Below are 12,771 nucleotides of genomic sequence, written 5' to 3'. Positions count from 1 at the left end.
AGATGGTTTCCGCCTGACCCAGTTTCCACAGCGAGCTAGAGAAGCCGCTGCTTGACCAGCCGCGAGCAGCAGCTGCTGCTACGGGACGCATCTCTTCGGAAGCCGTTATCTATCGCGTGCGTGTGCGCGCTATGACGCAAACGCGGCCGTATGCCCAGGGGCGCGCTCGCTCGGCCTCTGACGTCTGTGATCGCTTGGTTTACTCCTTCGGATCGTCAGAGAAGCGCTTCGCCAGTGATCACTCATTGAGTCTGTGTACTGATCACGTCGTAGCTGTCCCGCGGGACGGGTCTAGCCTGCGCAGCTACGTTTTATGGATTCCGCCGCAGATTCCGCTTTTCGCTAGATAAGCCGACTGGCGTCAGCATCCGACGTGAGCGGCGCAAAGGCCTGCCTGCCGACGCCAGACTTGCAGGATCGGTGCACCTGTTGCAGGAACAATCGGCTCCAACGTTTTGGTTGTTTTCGTCGCGAACAGCCCCAAAGGTCATCGTTACGATGATGGTAAGCCGCGTCTCCCCGATTCGAGCAATTACGACAGTTCGTCGTGGAACCAGATACCGTTCGATCGACTTTTTTTCTTTACAGTTTCGAATCCGACGGTTTCGTCTCACTCTAGCCGATGTAAAGAAATGTGCTGGTTTCGACAGCACGATTCTGGTTGGGTGTGTTGCAAGGACGTAATTTAGAATAAGCTTATTTTGCCGGACAAATTTCGTCACGTCGTCAACCCAGAACTGGTTCTAGTGTGCCAAGACCTTGAATACCTCGAATGTTTTCTGTCAGCTGGCGCGCTAACCGATCGCACAAGGGCGTCTTTGTCGGCGTTTCGGGTCGATTGCTTCGGCGACCTTGTGTAAAGGTTCCTGCTCCTAAAATGATGGACCTGATGGGCCGTTGCTCTTGAAATCGCAATTTAAAAAAAAAAGAACAAAGCCATATATTTGCTCGATACCATGCGCGAAAATTTCCACTTAGATATAAACATCCTTGCTCGTGAACTTCAATCGAACATTTTCGTGCAGTAATTATCAAGGTGGACACAATCGCAAGGACTGAATTACATATTTTTTAAAACAATGCGAGTTCAGTAAATCGCCTCTTCCAGCGCACAGATGCCAATATTGTGCGTAGATGTTCAGTTGCATGAAATGAATTACATGTCGCTTACTGCGGTGTTGTTTTTCCGGTTGTAGTATGTATACATATCGAATTGCCGGGGACACTAAAGCAAGCATCATTTCATGTAAAGGCAGCGTTTAATACATATGTATAACACCTACTACAGTATATTCAGTATATTTTCAGCATGAAATGGTCATAGAGTTTTACCTGAATGGTGAAGGGCATGGGCTCGCTGTATCTAAGCGTACAACAAGATTCCACAATTTCTCTGAGCCAGAATGTTTGGGCGCTGTTTGCAAATATCAGGCCAGTTGTACATCCGTTAATGGTACTTCACTATGGGATTATTCTCGCAAGATATTTGCAAACAGTGAGGATGTGCAGTCAATGAAGTATTACTACCAAAGCATCAAATCTGATATCATCTCTGTGCCTGCCCTTTACAAAATCTGCATGGTGCCTTTGTAAAGACAGTTGAGTATGCGAGATGAGCGTGCAACTAGGCTTCCTTCACTAATGGGCTATTTGTAGCGAGATCCAGAGCAACAAATGATGCCTAAAAGCTTGTTGAATTGTTATGTTCATCGATCTACGATAAAAGGCCCTATGCTTCACGATCAACGAGGGTGCGTGTGACGGTAAACAAGATAACAAAGTTAACTCGGTCCGAAGTGTTTGAGGTCTGCATTGTCTCGGCATACCTTATTTTTAGTTCATTGAGATAACTAGCAGGTCTTGTTTGGCATTTTGTACTGGCAAAAAAAGAAACGTATGGTCATTAGTAATTATCAATGCAATACATGACACCTGAGGTGATAATGCCTTTTCTTTCGATTAATATGATTCTGCTTTCTCTCTCTCTCCAATCAAAGTAGTAAGCACCAAATAAATGTTCCACCTGCTGCATGTCGACATCTTTGCTCAGCGCTGCCATACCAGCCATGTTGTGTGTCCAGTTTATCACCTGTTTCTACTCGCTAAGGTTTGTCTTGGCTTATGGTGGCCATAGATTATTGTATGATAGTTTTATATGTATGTTTATGTAGTGGCATCAATTGCTAATATCTATTTTAAAATGAATGGTCTGTCTTCATCACTTGCTTTGTGCGGCTTTTCTGGATGATTGTTTTGGCATTATTGTCATTTATATAAAGGTGTAGGACATTATTTTCTCCTGTGTAGCGATGCCGCAGATTGAATGGCATACGCTGCATCATATGGCACCCATATCTACTGACATTGACATGTGCCGTGTGATGGGAGTATTACTTCCAATTTTGGGACTTGTCGAGTTTCTCTGGTGTAGTGCACTTAAATGCACATGCACCTGTACTTACAGTGCAGTTATACCAACAAAATTGGTCACTGTAAAAAATGTAGGGCAGAAAAATCCACCGAAAAGGAGGAGCACAGTTTCCCAAGGGGTTGTTAAACTGCGAGAACAGCATTACTCGTGTTCGCCTTAATCTCACAAGGATAAAAAGGAAGACGAAAATGAGCAAGTATGATGGCTTTGTTGACATTCAGGTCTTTTACACCAATTGCATTGCCATTGCTACATGAAATGTGCAGGCACGAAGGTTTTTAATGTGTGCTACGTCCACCATACTCGTAGGCAGCATGTCCAGCCTACATGTCTCAAAACGGTTGCATAGTGCACGTGCAGATAAAGTTGGTGGTATAACCCGAGAACAGCTCTCTTGATGAGCTTTAGAATATTTTTTTTTTCTTGCTTCTCAGTTAGCCCGTATCAGGTTCTTGTGTTGCATTCATGATTAGATAGAAGGCATGCACCGTACTCTGAAGCTTTATTTTTCAGTGTGTGGATCTTTTTTTTTCTTCTACTTTACGAAACTTGAGTCTTTATGGTGTGTCACATAGTTTGAATGTGACTTTGACTTAAATATACAAACAGTATAGTGGTTTTTCACTATGCAACTTTTTCAATGTTTAGGTCATCATAATAAAAGAAAAAAAGAAAACTGCTGATTATCTATGTATGACAATCCTTACATGTGTGTGTTGAACTGTTGTGAGCATTTTGAATAGGTGACGTGTATTGTGGTTATCAAGGTCTTAAGGTCCAGTACAGTTCTTTTGTCTATAGATCTCATAAAATTGAATCAGCAAGATTATTTAGCTGTTATGAAATCTGAAGTTCCAATTTTATTGCAATTATGGAGTTGCCTATACGAATGCCTCATTCGTGGCTCCTGCGGCTACGCTATATATCATCCACATCTTTCGACACCTGAAACCCGCACCAGCGGGTCTTGCTTGCACCCGTCAAATGTGCTGCCGCTTGAGGTCCTTTCCATTGTGCATGCATTACAGTCATTTTCCTCCCTCTGTTCTGTCCCTGAGTGTACGATTTTCTACGACTATTCATGCTGCCATACACCACATAAAGTATCACACATTACCCCCTTCCCTAGAACAAGAGGAAGAGCAAGCAATCTCTACACCCCAACCTCCCACTGTTTTCCTCCGCTGGGTTCCTAGGAATTCAGGGATTGACGGCAATAAGCTGGCTCATCAGCCCGCCGTAGTATATTGCAGCGGGCACCGTTCTTTCCCTGGCCCACACCTTCGTATGATGGTGGGAGTTCCGTGAAGAACGACAGGACAATATTCTTGCGCCAAACTATCAAGGAGGTGTACCTCCAGCTCAGACTTCACAAGTGTCTCTACCCTCCCCCTCATCCATCATTCACAGCACTAGATGCCTGAATTTTATTGCCTGAACCTCTCACCTTTTTCTCTATAGATAATATCATCATCAGCCTGACTATGTCCACTGCAGTACAAAGGCCTCTCCCAAGTTCCGCCAGTTAACTCGGTCCTGTGATTGCTGCTGCTGCCAATTTATACCCGCAAACTTCTTAATCTCATCTGCCCACCTAACCTTCTGTCTCCCTCTAACTCGCTTGCCTTCTTTGGGAATCCAGTCAGTTATCCTTAATGACCAGCGGTTATCCTGTCTGCGCGCTACATGCCCGGCCCATGTCCATTTCTTGTTCTTGATTTCATCTAACATATCCTGAACCCCCGTTTGTTCCCTGATCCACTCTGCTCTCGTCTTGTCTCTTAAGGTTACACGTACCTTTTTTTTTCCCATTGCTCACTGCGTCGTCCTCAATTTATGATGAACCCTCTTTGTAAGTCTCCAGGTTTCTGCTCCATAGCTAAGTACCACCAAGATGCAGCTGTTATACACCTTCCTCTTGAGAGATAGTGGCAATCTACCTGTCATAATTTGAGAGTGCTTGCCAAATGTGCTCCACCCCATTCTTATTTTTCTAGTTACTTTAATCTCGTGGTTCTACACCACGGTTATTAATTGTCCTAAGTAGACATAGTCTTTCATAAATTCAAGTGCATTATTCCCAATATCGAAGCGCTGCTCTCTATCGATGTTGTTATACATTACTTTCATTTTCTGCAGATTATTTTAAGACCCCCCTTTCTGCTCTCCTTGTCTAACTCCGTAATCATGGGTCTTTCATAAATTCAAGTGCATTATTCCCTATATCGAAACGCTGCTCTCTTCCGAGGTTGTTATACATTACTTTCATTTTCAGCAGAATAATTTTAAGACCCACCTTTCTGCTCTCCTTGTCTAACTCCGTAATTATGAGTTGCAATTCGTCCCCTGAGTTACTCAGCAATGCAAAGTCATCGGCGAAACGCAGGTGACTGAGGTACTCTCCATTAACTCTTATCCCTAACTGTTCCCATTCTAGGCTTCTGAAAACCTCCTGTAAGCACGCGGTAAATAGCATTGGGGAGATTGTGTCCCCCTGCCTTACACCCTTCTTGATTGGTATTCTGTTGCTTTCTTTATGAAGCACTATGGTAGCAGTTGATCCCCTGTAGATTTCTTCCAGAATGTTTATATATACTTCATTTACGCCCTGATTCCGCAGTGTCTGCATGACGTCTGATATTTCTACTGAATCAAACGCCTTCTCGTAATCTATGAAGGCTATGTATAGTGGTTGCTTATATTCTGAGCATTTCTCTATTACCTGATTGATAGCATGAATGTGGTCGATTGTTGAGTAGCCTGTTCTAAATCCTGCTTGTTCCTTTGGTTGATTGAATTCTAATGTTTTCTTTACTCTGTTAGCAATTACCTTTGTAAATAGCTTGTATACTACAGAGAGCAAGCTGATCGGCCTGTAATTCTTCAAGTCCTTGTCATCTCCTTTCTTATGTATTAAGATGATGTTAGCGTTCTTCCAAGACTCTGGTACTCTTCCCGTCTGGAGACACCTCGTAAACAGGGTGGCTAGCCCTGTTTTCTAACATAATCTGTCCTGCATCTTTCAGCAGATCTGATGTTACCTGACCCTCACCAGCCGCTTTGCCTCTTTGCATGCTCTCCAAGGCTTTTCTGACTTCTTCAATCATTACTGGTGGGGTGTCATCTGAGCTACTGCTTGGTCTTATAATATTAAGGTCGTGGTTGTCCCGGCTACCAGATGTCTGTAAAACTCCTCCGCTATTTTAATTATCCTATACATATTGGTAGTTATTTTGCCTTCTTTGTCCCTTAGTGCATACATCCGATTTTTGCCTATCCCAAGTTTCCTCTTCACTGCTTTGACGCTTCCTCTGTTTTTTAGATCGTGTTCGATTCTCTCTATGTTATACCTTCTTACATCGCATACCTTACGCCTATTAATTAACTTATAAAGCTCTGCCAGTTAATTTTGTCTGTTGTACTTGAGACTTTCATGATTTGACGCTTCTTAATGAGATTCTTCGTTTCCTGGGAAAGCTTGCCAGTGTCCTGTCTAACTTCCACTGCACACTCCATAATGATACTCGTCAGATTATCATTTATTGGATCTACGCTCAGGTTGGTTTCCTCGCTAAGGGCCGAGTACCTCTTTTGAGACTGAATTCCTGTACTTTCCCTCTCAGTGCTAGCTCATTGATTGGCTTCTTGCGTATCAGTTTCGGTCGTTCCTTCTTCAAGTCTAGGTAAATTTGAGACCGTATCATTCTATGGTCACTGCATCGTACCTTGCCAACCACTTCCACATCCCGCACGATGCTTGATTGTGCATTCATTATAAAGTCTATTTCGTTGTTATTGTCTCCATTAGGGCTCCTCCATGTTGACTTACGTTTTCCTCGTTTTCGGTAGAAGGTCCCCGGCAGCTGCGAAGCAATTGGCCATGGCGGCGGTCAGATCTGCAATGCAGCAGAAGGTGCTAAGAATCTCTGGATCCGGACAGGCCGTTATTGGAACCAGAACTTAGCAATGTTTAATGCTAGAACCTTATCTAGTGAGGCAAGTCTAGCTGTACTATTCGAGGAGCTAGAGGGTGTTAAGTTGGGTATAACAGGGCTCAGTGAGGTTAGGAGAACAGATGAGGCCTATACGGTGCTACAGAATAGACACATTCTTTACTATCGGGGCTTGGATGACAGACGAGAACTGGGAGTGGGGTTCCTGATTTACAGAAACATAGCTGGCAAAATAGAGTAATACTGTAGCTCTATAGATATAGATCTCATCTTACCCCTGTTGTCCTCATTGCCCGTCAGAATATACCGACCTGTCACACTGCCTTTTCTAGTGCCCAACACTCAGCTATCTAGCTTTTTCCCTCCCCCTTCCCTTTTCATCATCACCTGGCTCAACTAGACCAACGCCGAAGGCGAAGAACTGTGTCGGACTAGTCGTGCAAACGGTCGAAATGCTCGGCCATTAGTTTGTGGCTGAAAATAAAAGTTTGTAACTACTGCTACAATGGATGTCGCACTATAGTTCATGTAGTGAAGGGGTCATTGAAGCTGTGTGATGGGATCAGGACAGGAAAACAACTATGATATCATTGTAGGCATGTAATGATAGCCCTTGCTTTGTTTTAGAATGCAAGAGCTTATCATGCTGGTTGTGTTATCTTTCAGAGCACAAGGTTGTCATCGTTGGCCTCAACAATGCTGGCAAGACAACAATTCTCTACCAGTTGTGAGTGTCATTGCCTTCTAAATGCCTTGCATGCCTATTCCAGTGACACCACCTTATGTAACAATTGACTAAAAACATCTGAAATTCTGATTGTTTCCATGTCAGCTTTTTAAGAATACAGTGAACTCCCTTTAAGACGAACTCGAAGGGACCATGAAGAATTGTTCGTCTTATCAGATGTTCGTCTTATCAGAAGCACCCTCGAAAAAAGAATTGGCTACATACCTAGGTGCATGCAAATATCTTAGTTCAAAACAAAGTATCAAGTACACTTACAGTAAAGGAAAAAGGCACAAAAATAATTTATTTGAGGGAGTAACCTGATAGGCAACTGCGTTCAAGTGCTCTTGCTTGGCTTGACCCAGTCCATAATGGACGTCTGTCACTGTTGTGCACATCGGCGAGCAGCCACAAATGACGCCATATCTCCTAGCGATCTCAAAAACACTTCAGTTCCTTCATGCTGCTCAAAATAGTTCCTTAACGAACTAATGTAGAGATCTGCAGCATCATTTGCTGCAGATCTGCGGCAAATGAGAAGTGTGGGTGATGCCGCGGGCCATTCTTTTGTCGCTGCCTCCCTCCCTCCGCCGTGGCGCGAATTCACTTCGCGCCGTTGCTGCTTTTGTATTTTCTTTCCCTCCGGCCGCGGGAATGCCCCCCCAAGATTGCCATAATTCGTCTGTAGAATCGCCTCGGTCTCCCGGTCTCTGCAAAAGTGTTCGTCTTAACAGAAGAGCAGGTGCAAGGCTGTTCGTCTTAAGCGGATTTTTTTTGCATTGGGTCTATGGAAAACCAAACAAACATTCTCACGTTGTTCGGCATAAGCGAGAATTCGTCTTAAACGAGTTCGTCTTAACGGGAGTTCACTGTTATATCTTTCTGTAACGCAGATCATGCAAACCTAAGTGATAAATATCAATGATAAAGGCTGTGGCTGAGTGTTGCAAACATTCTAATAAATACATGAGCGATAAATACATGCATATGATATCATCCCCTCCGAGGAGAAATTAACCAGACATAATAAAAATGCATCATTGTTCCAAAAGATCTTAGAACTCCTATAATTAGTTTCGTTTGGCTATATCAGTAGTTTATCCAGAAATTCTGAACATAACGCCACTAACTTTATTATTACTTTGTGGTAGACATTATCTCTTGAGGGGAAAAAAAAAAAAAAAACATGGTGAGCACTTTTTTGTGCTCTTGCATACAGCCAGAAAATAGTCTTTTTTTTTTAACTGTTGCTCTATTTTGCTTCCCAAATCATTACATGGAAAAAACAAATAAAGTTACAAAAAACTTACTGCACTTGATAACACATGAAGAGCTCAATCAGTTTATGGTTTTTATTGTTTTTTATTGAATTTAGTTCAGAAGGATGAAGTGAGTTGGTGTTGGTTTATGGCTAGTGTGGGTACAGCGTGGAAAAGATGCAACGAGGCACGTGCATGACAAAAAGCTCATTAGCAATGGTTCATTTCGCAAAAAATTGCAGTCTACGAACTTGGGGAAACTGCCATAGTTGAGAAATAATACTTTGCGTGTTTTACTTTCGAGGACTGAGATAAACTAAGAATGCAATCGTGTTGAAGTATGCTTACCGTGTGCAGTAAAGCTCTTTCAGAAGCTTGGCTGATGTTTTACTGATGTGCTGCAGTGTGTAGTGATTGAACAAGATTTTCGGATCTCTCCAGCACATTTCTTATTTCTCTGACACCTCTTCTTGCTCGTTGTTCACACTTGACATATTTCACTACATTTTTGCTTTTTGTGCCCTTATTCTCCGTGTCACGAGCATTTAATCTATAGTAAGTTTTCTTGTGCTATAGAGCGTGGAGCAACCTGCTTACTCTTCAGGTTGAACGTATGTCTTTGAAATCAGCACAACAACAGGGTACAGAGGCAACAGACACGGTGCTATAGCCAATTAGTAGCTTATATGTCAGTTAGTTACCATTTAGTGTATAACTGACTAGTTATACACCATTTAGCCTGGTTCACGTCTGTGTCCATTTCCTGACCCCGTTACAACCGCTGCCTCGCATAGTGTGTCATTCACTAATGTGTCGTGTGAGTCACTCACATGAAACAACTCTCATCCGGACACAGCTTTAGACAGGGGAAATTGTCACTTTAAGGCCACGGCTCCGGCTGACAGCTCTACCATGACCTGTCCACTTGTTTAATCACTGGCTTTGTCTGCCCCCTCCCCTTTCATCATTCTTTGCTGGTCTTGAAAGACTCCACGGGTTTCATCATTGTCTTTCAGGCGTCGTCCGCTACGGCAAGCCTGTCATTCATGATAGAGTGTGTACAAACAGACTTTTCTCGTGGTAGAGAATAAAGATACACACTTGGGTCGGTATAGTGCAAGGATTCCTTCTCCTCGATTCTATTCTTCTCGTACCTCTCACAGTGCGCGGTTGACTGATTTTGTTGACAGCGTGAATAGAGCGCTTCTCTGACCACTGAAGAAGTTCAGAACGGAATAAAAGTTGAACTTGTCCCACTATAGTAACCCCGGCTTCAATTGGTATTATAGCACTCTGAAATGCGTTACCTTCGCATGGTATGAAGTTAAACTGCCACTTCGGGGGTCTTTTCATTATTATTTCTCTTCTTTTTCTCGTGGTGCTGCAGCCTGATGAACGAGGTGGTGCACACATCACCCACTATAGGGAGCAATGTAGAGGAAGTGGTGTGGAAAAATGTCCACTTCATCATGTGGGACTTGGGCGGCCAGGAGTCTCTACGGGCCACCTGGAACACGTACTACAGTAATGCTGAGGTGAGTCCGTTATCAACACGGTGCCAAAACACATACTAATGGCAATGCTCAGGCGGGAAGTGTGGCAAACATTGCAGTTTATATATTGGCAATATTGGCATCAGCCTGTAAGTTTGATTTTAATTGCTAAGGTATGTTCACTAGTAATTGCCTAGTAACAGGAACAGTGTATGCAGTGAAAGGATATGAACTTACCTGAATAAGCATGTGCAAAGCATTGAATGCTGTGCAGCCTCCAGTTAACGTGCTACATTGAATGCTGTGCAGGTGCACAGCATTCAATGGAGCACGTTAACTGGAGGCTGTGCATTGTTCTGGTGGTTTCGCGATGCATTGTCATTTGTGCATCAATGCTTTTAGCCAACTGATTAGTTATTGTATATTGCTTTGGGGAGCTGTTTGGATAGTGAACAGAGCAGGCGTTCTATGCCTGCTTATTTAGTCATGCTTAATATCACTGAGTCATTAAAAAGGTATGGGAAAGAAATGCGAGTTCTCTGTGGTGCATGAAGTTCCATTAGCTAGAAAAAAAAAGAAAGAAGCTTTGGACGGGATGCGAGGCAGAAGTGGTGCGCACAGCGTTGACCGCGTTGAAACGGGCGTCGATGCGGGTGGTGGAAGAACGGTTTGAAGCGAAGTTCGGCCTGGTGTTGACTAGAGTAAACGTTTGTTTGAAACGCAAGGACACTGGAGGCGAGACGCGTTGAAGACGCTTGCGCTCGGCTCCCTTGGCTCGCGTCTCGCCACTGTTACCTATTCTCGAAGGCGATCGGTGTTCTTGTCGCAAATGGTGAGGCTAACCTCACTAATCTCGGCTTTGCAAACCCTCGTGATGCCGGCGACAGCCGGGGAAAGTACGCGCGCACTAGCGGGAAGCACACCGCGACAGCATCCCGCTTGTCCGCGTGATTGCGTGGCAAGCAGCAGTGCGCTGTCCACATTGTCGGCGCCGCTCGCGTGCACCCGCCAGCTCATGGCTTCTTCTCGCCAACAGATGGAGAGAGGTGGCGTGGGTGAGATGATGCCCACGTGAAGAGTGGGCTTGAGCGTCGGGAGCGGTGGAGGAGAGGGTAAAGCGAGAGAGAGCTGATACGTGGCGAGGGTGCAGCAGGTGAGGGAGAGACGTCACCGCGCACTGCTAGAAGGGCGTGAGCTACTTGGCACCGCTCAAACACCTGTGGCGAGGAGAGTGGTGTGGATAAAGGGACAGCGTTACAAAGGCTAGTCAAAGAGCTGTTTCGCATCTAAAGTGCAGAATTAAAGGGGTACTGATATCATTTTTTAAGGGCGATTTCACTGTGCATATGAATCTCCTGTATTTGTGTGAAGCTTAGCAAATGCTTATGAGGATATTAAAGTTCATTTGCTCTTGGTGCACCTAGAGGCATTGACACTAGCTTGACGTCAGACAAAAGTACTAATTCTGATGACTTCACGCAGCAGTCTAGCTCACGACGTCAAGCACCAGAACACTCAAAATAGCTGCTTCACGATATCTTTTGTGAGCAAGCGCCGAGAGGTTTATACAATTCTGTGATGTCAGGATGCAGTAGGAACTGAAACTAGCTTTTAAAAACACTCTGTAGTTTTTCAGGGTGCACTCAAGTTAGGCTCTTAAACGCTTGGCCTTCCCTTGGACGCAACAATACTTCTGAATATTTTTGTCTCAGTACCCCTTTAAGAACCTATGAGCAATTAGCTCATCTATAGAGTGCATTTTTTAGCGTAAATACACATGCATTGTTTTGCATTATGGAACATGGTTTGACTATGTGATCTGGTTAACATTTTTGTGTTGCTGCAAGCATAACTTGGTCATTTTTGACAACTGAAGAATGGCATAAAAGAAATCTTTAAGTGGTTAGAATAGCAGAGACAACATCATTATTAATGCCCCTAATGTGTCAACAATGGGCATTACGGATTTATTAGACACATTCACAAACGGAAGGCTTATAGTTTTCATTGTGAAGCAAAAAATATATACAATGATGAAAGTGCTGCTCCATAGGGCAATATTTGTTGGTAGCTGCTCTAAACCTACTCTGAAATGGCATTGAGGAAATTTTAAACAATGAAGTTAAACCATGTGACGATCCAGCAAGCCTGAACATGAACAAGCTGTATACTGTCATCTAGGTAGTATACAACTTGTATAGTATACTGGAATATTGACAATGCTACATGTACTCACATTTTCTATATATCTGATATAGTTGTATATTTGTACCTTACAAGCAGACCATTTTGGTGAAATGCATGTGAGACTTCTTAGTCGTATTAGCAGCTGCTGCGACAACATTGATATGTGACTGATTACATTGAGCACTTTTAGCATCTTTGACCTTGTTTGTCACAAGAACAAGCATTTCGATGTTAATTCATCTAGCTTATCTTATTTTTGAAAATTTAAACGGCACTACTTTTGTAAAATATGGAAACAACACTTACTCAAAGTTCAAAAACCATTTATCTGCCTAACTACAATTCTTTAAATTTGCAGGGAATATTGTAGGTGCAATATGTTTAATAATATTAATATGTATGAGGCTGGAATGATTCATTGAACTCCAGGAGTCGTCTGGAATATTTTGCTATCTGCTCCAGAATCTGCTTCAAAAATCAAAATATCGCTTCCATCACTGTGTATATATTCTTAGTATTTTATTGTAATCTTGCTAAAAGAAATTTAGCTAAAGTGAGCATAGTCTTCTGCATATAACCTGAAAAAAAAAAAGTTTCTCCATAAAAAATGGTTCATTTATTTAGTAAGTTCACTTCTCATTTGACCCCAGCATTTTAAAATTTTTTTCATTTGTTTGAACTCCGCAGTGCTGCCATTTAGGGACAAACATTGTATGGGGAA

General features: G+C 43.1%; 1 protein-coding gene across 1 annotated transcript in view; it reads left to right on the top strand.

The window, feature by feature from the left end:
* Positions 1 to 12,771, top strand: part of Arl5 (ADP-ribosylation factor-like 5) — a 34,093-nt gene that overhangs the window by 657 nt on the left and 20,665 nt on the right. Inside the window, exons 2-3 of the mRNA XM_037430061.2 lie at positions 7,051 to 7,111; positions 9,758 to 9,905. Coding sequence (XP_037285958.1) covers positions 7,051 to 7,111; positions 9,758 to 9,905 — 209 coding nt within the window. The remainder of the gene's footprint in view (positions 1 to 7,050; positions 7,112 to 9,757; positions 9,906 to 12,771) is intronic.

The sequence above is a fragment of the Rhipicephalus microplus genome, chromosome 1, assembly GCF_043290135.1.
Source record: "Rhipicephalus microplus isolate Deutch F79 chromosome 1, USDA_Rmic, whole genome shotgun sequence".
In the NCBI taxonomy this organism is placed as follows: Eukaryota; Metazoa; Arthropoda; class Arachnida; order Ixodida; family Ixodidae; genus Rhipicephalus; species Rhipicephalus microplus.
The sequence above is the reverse complement of the archived record's forward strand: the minus strand, read 5'-3'. Positions and strand labels throughout refer to the sequence as shown.